Below are 12,420 nucleotides of genomic sequence, written 5' to 3' on the forward strand. Positions count from 1 at the left end.
GTGGGTTTCCTCCCAGATTCCAAAAAGAAGCAACTAATGGATTGGAGACTAAATATTGATTGGTGACTGGTGAATATGACAGTTAATCCGTGTTAGCCTTACAAGCACCTGGTGACTTGTCTAGGGAGTCTCCTTGTCTTTCCTTGATATATGTTGTAAAAGGCTAACTCCCTTCCCCCAAGAATATAAAATGCCTCCAGAAAACATAACAAGACCAATGCCAATCATTTAAAGTCGGTGAGAGAAAAGCAACACCTGTATTATTGAACGTAAACACCTATATTAGTTTATTACTTGTATTAAGGCTATGAATCAGAGTAAGCACACCTTAACTCGATTAACAGAGCTGAGTCACCCATCCATCTCTGTAATAAGTATTTGCATGTAAACAGCATATTTTGCTTTCCTCTGGCTTTTGAATTCTTTGCAGAAGCCTCAAAGGTTAAAACAATATGGCAGAACAATACATAAGAGCAGCATGGCTTGGTGTGGTGAAACAAGAAAAGTGTTATTGTGGTGACAGTAAAATGGCTGGGGGTCACAATTATCACAAAAAGTAAAGAAGCTTGTGTTATGGTGTTTTGTAAATTAATCAATGAGAGAAAACTAAAAAAATAAACACTACATTTCAAGTAAATTTCAAAAGGATGTGACTTTGTGACAGTCAGTGCGCTAAAACTGCCCTACAGAGACTAACTGGGGTAAAGCCATGAATTAATTTTTGTCCCAACAGGCCACTGAGCTCTCTGACCTTTCTTTGAAGGGCTCTGTCTCTGTGGATGAAAACACACAGACATGCAATAAGAGATTACAATGATGTCCCAGTGTGTTCTACAGTGCAGTGACGCATTTGTGTTTTAGTTTAAGCACCAAAGTACAAAATGGCTTGGCAGAAAGGAAATGAAGTGAGGAAACTCCAAATCAGCTTGTTCCCGACAATCATTGTTCCATCAGGTTTAATACAGTATCAATATCCCTCGCAAGATACAACCTGTATTCTTTGTTGAATTAACTTCTTAAACACATCCAAAGTAAAGCTCACGTTCATGATGAAGAAACTCACTGTTTGTGTAACAAATTTAAAACACACCTCACCCTTTCACTCTTACTCAGAGCAGTCCTGTCTGAACACAAACACTGCCAAAATTATTCTGCTAAAAGATTTCAGAGTCAGTTTCCTGTGACTTTTTTTTTCTCCAGTTTGCAGCTGTAAGAGGAGAATCAATTGCAAAAGACTCACTAACTTGCCAAGATGTCTGTCTCTGGGGAGTCTCCACAGGCATTCTGTCATGCACCTACAGCTGGACTGTAGCTCAATAACAACACTAAGAAATACTTCTTGATAGGGATTTTGTTCTTTCTATTTTACTGGCTTTTAGCAATGTCTGGATTACTTTAGCTCACCAGAAGCCTCAAGTACCATATCTGTTGTTCCTCACATATGAACTCTCATGTCTTTTCACATTAACACTATTGCAAGCTGCAAGACACTTTTGCTTCTGCCTGCTGAGTGTTTATTTTCCTGCGCTGCCTTTCAGCTATTTGTTTTGTTCTTTACTCTTATAGCAGCAAGTGTTTGATCATGTTTTGGTGAAGGCAGGGACACAACTGTATTACAGTAAAGGAAGTTTCAAGCATGCGACAGACAAGTGTGTAAATTGAATGTCACACAGTAATAAAATTAATGCAAACCCGTAGCTGGCCAGGAGACAGAAAAATGGAATCATGCTACAAATGAGAAATTAATGTTTTGGAAAATGGTTACCAGTAAGGTTATAGGAATAGGCTGACATTTTGGGAAATATGCTTATTGGCTTTTTTGCAGAGTTAGATGAGAGGATTGATACCACTCTCATGTCTGTCCGTTATATATGAAGCTGCAACCAGCAGGTTGCTAATTGGCTCTGTCCAGTAAAACCACAAATAGTTGTTATTTGTTCAGATTAATGTTAATTATTAAGCTTTAGAGCTGCAGTTCGGCACGTTTTTTGACAGAGCCAGGCTAGCTGTTCCCCCACTGCCCCCAGTCCTTATGCTAAGCTAAGCTAACCAGCTGGTGGCTGTAGCAAAGTATTTACTGTAAAGACCTGACTGGTATCAATCTTCTCATGTAACTCTCAGCAAGAAAACATCAATACATTAACCAAAATGTCAAACTAGTCCTTTAGATATAATGCCATTTGAATAGGCTAAAACATGCAACAACATTAAAAAGCTCAACAGTGCATAACAATAACAATATGCTTTCCAGAAATATAAAAAGTGAGGATAAAATATAGCAAGAACAACATTCAGTGTGCATGTGTGTGGAGGCAATACAATTACAAAATAAAACTCATAGTATTACGGACGGATATGTTGCTTGTATATAAAGTGTAGCTGCGTAAGCATTCCTGCCACATGTACAGAAAATCAGCATCTTGCAGATTCTGCACAGCCAGTAGCAATTACATAAAAAAGACACTGGTTCTTGATTATGCTGAGGATATGGTGATCACTTCCACAAGGCTAAGTGAGTCATTCAGTCTTGAGCTCTCTGACACTCTGACAGGCAGCAACCCACGAGCTAGCTTGTTTGCTCCTGTCATGTCTGTTACTGAGACCATCATGCTTGATACTCAGTCAGTTTGATTGCCTGTGTGTGTGTGTGTGTGTGTGTGTGTGTGTGTGTGTGTGTGTGTGTGTTTGTGTCGGGTAAATGACCCGAGAGAGAATCAGAATCAGAATCAGAAATAATTTATTGATCCCCGAGGGGAAATTGTACAGTACCGGTGCTCCCATTCAAGAGTAGAAGTAGCATAATTTAGAGCTAAAGTATGTACAAAATATAAAAATAAGAAAAATACAATAACAATGTATATGTGTGTGTATATATATATATATATATATATATATATATACACATGTATGTATTACACTCAGGTTTAACTTAAAGTTGCAGTATTTTTATGTCATACTTAAGGAATCTCAAAGAGTTTAAGTAAGGAAGGAGAAAGGTAAAAAGAGTTTTTAGACATCTTAGATTCAGCCTAGCTATCTGTATCATTTAAAGTAAAGCACTGGAAGGGTGTTCATCTTCATAATCAGACACCACAGAAAGTCCTTCTTGGAGGACAGAAAAAAATACTGGCTTAAGTTCTCATGGACTGGGGGTTGTGGGGAGGTCCAGTTACACTGGGACACAATCCATGCAATTAAAAAGAAATGAGCAAATAAAATCAATGAGGATCGCTTACACTGTGGTGTCAAAGGACTCAACAGAGGACAACACAAGACTATATCTTAATTAGGTAAAATAATGTGTACACAGACACAGCAGAGTGCAAGCAATGAGGGAATTCAATGGTATTTACAAATCACCTCTCACTTAAAGCTTAGTTTTACTGTAAATCCATTAAAATAGAATTGACCCCTTAGTTACTGCTGCTGTGCCTGTCAATCACATGGCACATACAATGATAACGGTCCTGGATCTATCACTCAAAAATCTTTGTCATTTTTTAAAACAATGGCTTGATTTCAGTCAGAGGTAAGACAAAGGCAGGCTTCTTATTTTTAACCGGTGACCGCTTGTCATTTCAGCCGAGATTGTATTAGCCGTAGCTAGCTATCTAATCAAACAAACGTTAGCTCCAGGAATCGATTGAGAACAATGTCGCCAGCTGACATTTTAATGTTTTCTGTTGACTTGTTTTAAAATTAAATCTTGTAGACAAGGTCTTAAAAAGGCACTTATGGCTACTAATGTCATGATATCATGCTAAAAGACAAGAAAAGGAAATAAAGAAACATTGTTCTTGTAATCTAATGTAGAGCTAGGTCATCCTAGTATTCCAAGTATGATAAAGACAAATGACAGATCAGACTGTTTTGTTCTAACATATCACTGTTTGGCTTCTTAGCACACTTACTTAGCTTAAACAGTATGTTTTCACATTTAACGTTACAAGAAAAAAAATATTTTAGGATTAGGACTAACAATGTGTTTGGTGAATGTAACGCTATCTCTGGTAACACTTGCTGGGGTCCAATAAGGCAAAATAACTGCTAATGTTAGCCTAAACTCTGATAGCATCCAGGGTCAGCTTTCACACAGTGTGGAAATACTACGTGGATGTGCTAGTTGTAAACAGGACTTTTTTTTAATAACGTAACCTGTAATCCCACAAAGTAATTTTATCTAGTTAATGACATGGTAATGCCTGGCGTTGGTTTGCTACTGTAGGTCGTAAGCTAGTGCGCCGGACATGCTAACAATTGCAGCTTATGTTAGAGCAGATGAACCATTCTTTACACTTTTGCTCTTGTGTTTTTGGTTTTGTAAATGGTTAAATGGTTTGTAAATGGCTAACTCTTTAGATGCCAAGTGTTGCTGTCACTGTAGTGTCGCCGTAGTGAGAACAACACTTTCTCAACATGTGGAGAAAACCACAGCCTGACAGGCCTGCCGGGCTGAGTTACGGTTGGGAAGCTATGATTGGACGATCGCTGTTTGAGGAAGGGGTTTGTATAATCTGCCGTTCATTTTGTCCATGTGTAGCTGAAAGTATTGTGTTACACTGATGTCACTTGATGCCTGTCCGAATTGGCGTTGATCATGGTGTTGGCGTGAAAACTACAGTAGAGTGTGAATAACAGTCCACTCTCTCTCCCTCCTTCTGTCTGTCTCTCTCTCTCTCTCTCTCTCTGAGGGTATTTTAACAAGGTGCTGACAAGAAAAATGATAATGATGTGTCTGTCATGATGCAGAACTGGGTAAATTTGTCATGATGGCAGGTGACTGATGGTCTGGTATCCCCCATTGGCCAAACCATGAATTCTTTCCCTGAACATTCGAACACACACACACACGCACAGGCACACACACACACAAGTCAGGATGCCTTAAAATCACTCAGCACAGGTACGAGCAGGTAAATCACATCCTTCCTCAGGTTTATGCTCATTGTTCACTGACAGTCTGTCTTCCATTTGCAGCCTGGGAGCCACAAAGTCGTTACGCTAACCTTTACAAACTGTCAGCTACTGTACTGTGACTGTAACTTTGAAACGTATGACATGGATGCTGTAATCATTCTTCTTCTTCTGCATAGTGATATGTAGGCTACATCAAAGTATTCACCAAGGTCATCATCATTGTTTCAATGTTACACAGATTTCAAGAACAAACACAGCAGTGGCACATTTGTTCTCCTCTCCCCAGTAATGCTTGTAAAACCCGCAGTGTGATACTGACATCTTAATACCCAAACTGCTTGTGTTTACATGTGCATATTAAAATCATGAGTGCCAATCAATTTGTTAGATTGCTTTGAATTTACTTTCAATCTCAAGCTTGTAAGTGCTCTTGATTTGTTTGGCATAAAGGTGTGTCTCGTAAATTCCTCTGGTTCTGTTAAGTGACGTTTTAATGGCTTTGTACAGCATTTAGTGGACTTGATTTTAGTTGTAAACATGTCACGCCAGTGAAGTCAACTTTTACTCATGTTGTTTTCATATATTTTTTTTCATTTTCAGTCTCAATTCCTCCATTTATTTTCTACTATAAATACCATAAGCCAAAGCCACTATGTGTGGATGTGTAATAAAAAACAAATATTTTAACATCTATTCTTATCTAGTATTAACAACATAAATCAAAATCTTTACACAAGTACTTGTGAATGTGCACAATACTTAAGGATGGTACAAAGAAAACATATAGTGTGGTGAATGTTATAGAAGTATACCACATTTTTAAATGTTTTTCTAAATATATTAATATGTGCAGTACTGTATAGCATTGATTAAAGATCTTGTTTTATTTTGGAAGGGGACAAATTGGGACATTTATTACCTTTTGTGCCCACATTGCAATGAAGAGTAGTAGTACAGAACAACTCAATTGTTGCAACTAGAGTTCCCTGTTTCACATTTTCAGCAGAGGCAAGAGACTCAATGCATCTTCTGCTATATTTCATCAGATGAAATCCATATTTTCTGCGACAAAATGATGACAGATAAATCTTGATCTTCACTTTTCCAACAAAATAGAAAATCAGCCATGTGATGTGACTGTCATGTGCTACTGTGAGAGAGAGAGAGAGAGAGAGAGAGAGAGAGAGAGAGAGAGAGAGAGAGAGAGAGAGAGAGAATAAGGTGTGCTCCATTTTTGGTTCTGCACTTGTCTGCAATTCTGCATAAAATTGTTGTCTATAGACACTGTCAGCAGCGGTAGTTGGAGTCACCACGTGTTTTGGGGATGGGGGAACATGCAAAGAACATTTCTATAAACGTTTATGAGGAAGCAGGAAAACAACACTTACTTCATACGGTGCAGAAATTGTGCTCCATATTGTGATTATTGAAAACTGGTAAACAGTTGTTTGCAGTATCATACAGCCATTTACTCAGAACCTGATTATTTATTATATCTGTACTTACATTATAATTCTATTTTGTCTATAGGATAGAAGTTAAAATGCTTAATAATGTAAATGACAATATGTTTTTTTTCTGGTCTGTGCAAATCTAATGGCATGAATTAAAGCCTGGTTAGTCCAAAATATTTTTATCCCTGAATCCTTACTAAGATACTATTCTTGATATCCATAGAAGAACCATGTTTCTCCGGTCTACCGTTTCACTGTATTGAGCTGGAAATTAGTTAAGAACTTACTAAAGACATACACACACACACACACACACACACACACACACACACACACACACACACGCCACAGGCCTGGTCGGGCTGACCTCATTTGACGCGTTGTGTCACTGTCAATCATTATCTAATCATTTAACTCTAAGAAAATAAAGATGTTTATGAGCCAGATTGTTATATTTAGTCTGTTTCAGAAGAAAAGGCTTGGCAGTGTCCATTTTCTGTTTTTCTCATTGCAATCACAACTCATATTTCCATAAAGTTAATTGTAGGCATACGAGGTACTGTACATATCAAAAATAATGGTTCATAATAATAGGCTTTTGTCACATCAGCTGTTTTGACTCGTCATGGCAGCAAAAACACAGGTGTGACTAATGACATTAATGATTTCTTTTTCAGCCATGCCAGTAAGCCAGCATACACAATAGCAGTGCTCTGGAACCGGCTCACCTAAATTGAATGCAGCCAGTATTTATGTAATTAATTGCATCAGTGCATTTTTCTGCCGTGACATTTCAAAATGTCCACCATTAAAAAAAGGCCTATAAATATTACAAGCATGTCTGTAGGTCAGTCTTTACTGTACCTTACAACTGAATGCAGCTCTGGTGTCACAAAATCATCCCATTTTTTGTGTTGTTTCATGGGTTGTTAGTGGCAGCAATGTTGCTAGGCTAGCAAGTTTCTACACATTAGAGTTAATTCAGCTGTAGGAGTTTTGTGATGGCTAAAGATGTACTACTACAGCTAATGGAGTCTTGGAAGAGAGTGAAAAGTGTCTCCTAATTTGGCAGAAATGAACCAGACAATTTGTCAAGAGGCCATGAAATAGGGTGCCAGATTGTTTTGGTAGAGTTATTCTTCAGTTGAACCTTCGATGCCAACTACCAACACAACTGCTTCCATGTGTTTGACAAGAGAGTGTGTGAGCATGTGACTAAAAACCAGACAGAAAGAATGCCATTATTTAGAAGAAATGTCCATACAAATCCACTGTATGACAATTTCCTGTGATTAACTGAAGATGTTTTGTTTTTATTGATTTACTTTATTTAACTAAATGCAACGCATGTTCAATGTAATATAAATCCGTCTCTCTTGTAATATTCAGTGTCTTATCTTCAGAAATCTCTATCCAAAAACAGATGTTGCAACAGTCTTTTCAGTTCTGATTTGTACCACTAATGTAAGAATGAGGTAAGCTCAACTTTGTACATTAGAGAGAAAAAAAATCATTATCTGGTTTTAGCTTTCACTTGTTATGGAACAGAGCCGACTTGGCATTCTTCTTCTTCTTTTTTTTTTTTTTTTTTTTGACCTTTTTTTTAATAAAAGCAGGGAACAAAAAAAATATATTTATTACATAAATGTCCTTGATTCAGCTGGATTTAGAAAGATTATAGACCATTTCAGGACTCGTGTCTCTTTTCTCTCTTGCTGTGGAAGTTTAAAACTAAATAAAAAGCCTCTAGTCTCCTTTCTCCTGTGGTCTTACCAATCTATGGTATCGACAGTGACATTTAAGTATGAACAAAGTCCACAGGTAAATGTCATTGAGGGTTCTTAACAATTGAAAGCTGTACCTCTGATCCAACCTTCTCTAATAAGTGATGATTTGAAGGGATGACAATGACATACTGTGTACGGGCTCGATCCATAAATTTCTATAATGCAAAGATGTGCTCCAGTGGTGAGAACTGACCTGCGATACATTTAGAAGCTGTCTCTGAAAGGCAAATCAATATTTCTTGCAAGCTGCATAGTAAGCAAATCGAAGTTCTTTAGCAACAGATAATGAATACAAAATGTCAGTAGACATCAAAAAATGAGTCTTTCATGGTGAAAATAAACATCCCTTGGGTTCTACATTTCTAATTATAATACCCTCAACAACGCCGTCTTTCCAAACCAAAAAAAAAAAATGTCTGCACGAAAAGTGGTTCAAAATTAAAAATCCACTTTTTCTACACCTCAAGGGTGTTTTTGTCTAACCAGATTCATCATTCTGTTGCAACAACAGCTTTTCCCATTACTGTCAAGCACAGCGTCCCTTTGCGGCAATAGATTTGCCTCTTCACAACTGAACAAGACACTAACTTTTTAACACATGTCATAAAGCTGCGAGACATCTCATTCAGTGCATGGGGGCCTGTGTTGATCTGAGACTTCAGACGTGCCATCGGAGAGAACAAACAGTACGTCATCTGATGGTTTCTCAAACGACAGGCCTGTCACAAAACAGCCAAAAGCTTAGAAGTGCAGTTCACTTGACACACGGTCTTCAGGGATGTCTCCTAAAAAAACGTCGCCCCATTTTTGAAAAAAATCTGTTAGTGTGGGTGGGAGGATGGGATTGGGGTACATAACAAATAAAGCACTGGCCTACAAAAGATCCAGAGGGAACACTCTATGTGCCTCCTTGGTATCCATTTAACAGGAGGGCTTACAGCAGCCAGCTACTTACAGCCTAACTGAAGTGCTATATTACTCACCGAGCTCAGCTGGAAACACTATAGAAAATGTGTTTGCCTAGGATCTGCTCTCCTTTATCAATCCCAAACAGCAGGGACTAGAGCTTTAAGCACCATGCCAGGGTTCCAGCAATAGCAAACAACATTTCAGACTGAAAAAAGAAGGAATGGTTGCACAAATAAGATTTCAGTTTTGTCTCTGTAAATCCTTTAAAGCTGAATCTAACACAGCACATCCTACTGAATTCCCACAGAGACTATTCAAAGACACTGCCTTGGAAAAGTAACAGACTTAGAAGTGCAATTGTGCACAGAGACGGACAGACAGACACAGACACAAACCTACAAAGATTACAAAGAATAAGAAACGGGCACAAGGGCACTTGATTTGGATGAAACTCTTTTTTTTCTTACCAATGAAGAGGTTCCATTCAGCGTCTAGGTCTGCCTGGTTTGCAAGACAGCCCCTCATAACGTTGTGACAGTAGTTGTGACAGGGTTTCAGCCCAGGCATGCCGCGACAGTATGGACAGTACAGCATCTTGGTCAAGGCTCTGACACATGCTGGGACTACATTCACCTATGAAGCAAAGAGACATTCTTCAGTTATACAAAGTCTTTTCAAACTTATTACACCTCAGTAATTCTTTTACGACATGCTGCATGATTCCTAAAATGGAGACAGAAGTTGTGATGAAACAGCACATGTTGCACACCACAAGTGGCATTTTCATATTTGTACAAAACATTGTGAGGTTTCCATAGAAACCACTGCATACAACAGTCAGTGCATCAATAGTAAGGAATGCAATTCCCTATTGAACCTTCGGAGGGGAAATGTCAAACGCATTTCAACTTTGACAAACATCCCCACACCACATCACATCTTCTGAAGCTTGAAATGTGAAAACCCACCAGATAAAACTGTATGACAAGACGAGGTTTACAACTCTGTCCATCTCGATTTCTTGTGAAGGCTGTGCCTTTGGTTGTTGGGCCATGTCATTGTACCGGCTTGAGTGAAAGCGACAGGATTCTCACATCTGCTTCCCTTCAGAGGTGGGGACGCAGAACGAAGAGTACATCTGATAATTGGCCTGTCAGCCTCTGTATTCATGCTTGACTTTAGATTTTGTCCAGCACACACTCTGGAGACCACTGGTGTGAGTGCGTGTGTGTGCGGGAAGGTTGACAGATCGGTCAGTGGTAGTTATAAGAAGGGCCACACAATTGGAAACCATCTTCTATACTTAAAGGGTTTAGCTGTGGCAGAGGAACTCTACCCATCACAGAAAAAATATTTGAAGAGTCTATTTAAAAAAAAAAGAATTCTAGAGTAATGCCATGTTCATCCATCAGAGCAAAACAGTGTTTTGTTTGCCGTTTCTAAAAGTCAAGTCAAGTCAAATTGTGCAAAATCACAAATTTGCCTTAAAGAGCTTTACAATCTGTACAGCCTCAGACACCCTCTACTCTTACACCTTCGATTCAAACAAGGAAAAACTCCACAAAGAAAAATCTCTAACAGGAAAAAAAGGAAGAAACCTCAGCAAGGAGCAAAACAAAGGAGGGATCCCTCTTCCAGGACAGAGAGACATGAAATTAAGATGAGATTTTATTCTGAGAAGGATTTATTATCATTTTGTGTTTTACCATCTTCTTTGTCATAATTATTAGACCTTTGTTAACATAATACTGTTGGAAGAGAGAAAAAAGAAACATGTAGAGACAGACAACACAAAGCCCGCTGATATAAATACCACTGAAGATAAAAGTGAGATGGACCTGAAAAAAGAAAACAACGTCAGGGCACTTTTGTAGCTCCGTGACAACATCTGATGCTGAGCTATGACACTACATCCAGCTTCAGTCTTCTATCCAGGCTGTTCTGAACACTGCAGTTTGTCTTTGATTTTACTGGTGCAATGACCAGACCACCTGTGTGTGCATATGTGTGTGTTTGTGAGAGAAAAAGAGAGATGAGAGAAAATAAGGCAGAGGAAGAGAAGGAGAGACAGAAGGGGGGGAGAAGACAGAGATGTACTCTATTAGTGTATTTGCTTCCACTTCTGCTTGGCAGCCGGCTACGAGGATCAAATGAACCATCTTTGACATTTGCAATCTGCCACTGACATCACGCAATGTCTTGTAAGAAGGCCATTAAACTAGGTTGCTAGCTGTCATTTCCACCGCTGCACGTCATGTGTTCGTGTAAATTGTTTATATCACTCTGGGAGCGTGGTTAACATATGGGAATTTTTCACAAACAAGATTCATTTGATTGAACACATTTCACAGCTGACATGCGTGGAAACAATTCATATGTCAGGCTTGTGTGGCGTCATCTTAGAAACAGGAAAAATAATCTGATGCTGATAATGGAGCTTTTTTTTATTACTTTAAATACGACCTAATTAATTGTTAATATGTGACAGTATAGTGTTAGTATAGTGTGTGTGTGTGTGCACCTATAGTATCTCTGTTCCTTATGGAAAGTGGTCAGGATGATATAAATGCTACTGATGGCCAACAAAACAGCAACACTTTATTTTAAGTTTCCCTTTTAAGCATTTCTAAGCAGTACACAAACATTTATTACAAGGTTTATAACACATTATAATAATCTCATTACAACTGTGGTTTACTAAATTGTCATTCATTATCCGTTTACACATCAGCCTCCACTTCTAAGCAGATATTAACACTTTTATCTGCTTACAACGACATTATAGTGTGTTATAAACGTTTATAAGGGCTAAATAGTGGTACTTAAAGTAAAGTGTTGCCAATTTATATATTTGTAGATGATTTATAATAGCGCTATAGGTGTCTGCCTGCATGGACCCATCACTGTCATTAGACTTTATGTGCTACAGTAACTAGCGTTTAATTTCTACATTTTCTAACTCACAGGCAGTGCCAGAGAGAATACGAAAAAAAGAATAAGGGAGAAAACAGAGACAGAGCTGGCTGCGGAGGAAGCCAAAGACGCTGCCAAAGACGCAGAGAAACAAACAGAGAAAACAGAGAGACAGATACAGATGAGACAGACGGAGAGAAAACCGGACAAGACACTAGCAGACAAACAGAAGGAATGGGCAGGTGCTACTGCCACATTTGGACAGAGAAACAGAACCAAATCCCTGCCAATCACAGTGTTTGCTTTGGAGAAAACTGCCTCTTATATTTTTACTTGCAAATACACACTTTGTGATTTCTATAATGTCTCCAGCAGCAGCCCACATGCAGCTATAACCTTTAGAACTCTGGTCTGGTCATTCTGTGCCCGCACAACACTTT

The 12,420-nt window shown here is 38.5% G+C and overlaps 1 protein-coding gene across 1 annotated transcript in view; it reads right to left on the reverse strand.

Moving 5' to 3' along the window:
- The window catches only part of gpc6a (glypican 6a), a 124,062-nt gene that overhangs the window by 36,965 nt on the left and 74,677 nt on the right, over positions 1-12,420 (reverse strand). Inside the window, exon 4 of the mRNA XM_070902969.1 lies at positions 9,535-9,700. Coding sequence (XP_070759070.1) covers positions 9,535-9,700 — 166 coding nt within the window. The remainder of the gene's footprint in view (positions 1-9,534; positions 9,701-12,420) is intronic.

This window comes from Enoplosus armatus, chromosome 1 (genome assembly GCF_043641665.1).
Source record: "Enoplosus armatus isolate fEnoArm2 chromosome 1, fEnoArm2.hap1, whole genome shotgun sequence".
Taxonomy (NCBI): domain Eukaryota; kingdom Metazoa; phylum Chordata; class Actinopteri; order Centrarchiformes; family Enoplosidae; genus Enoplosus; species Enoplosus armatus.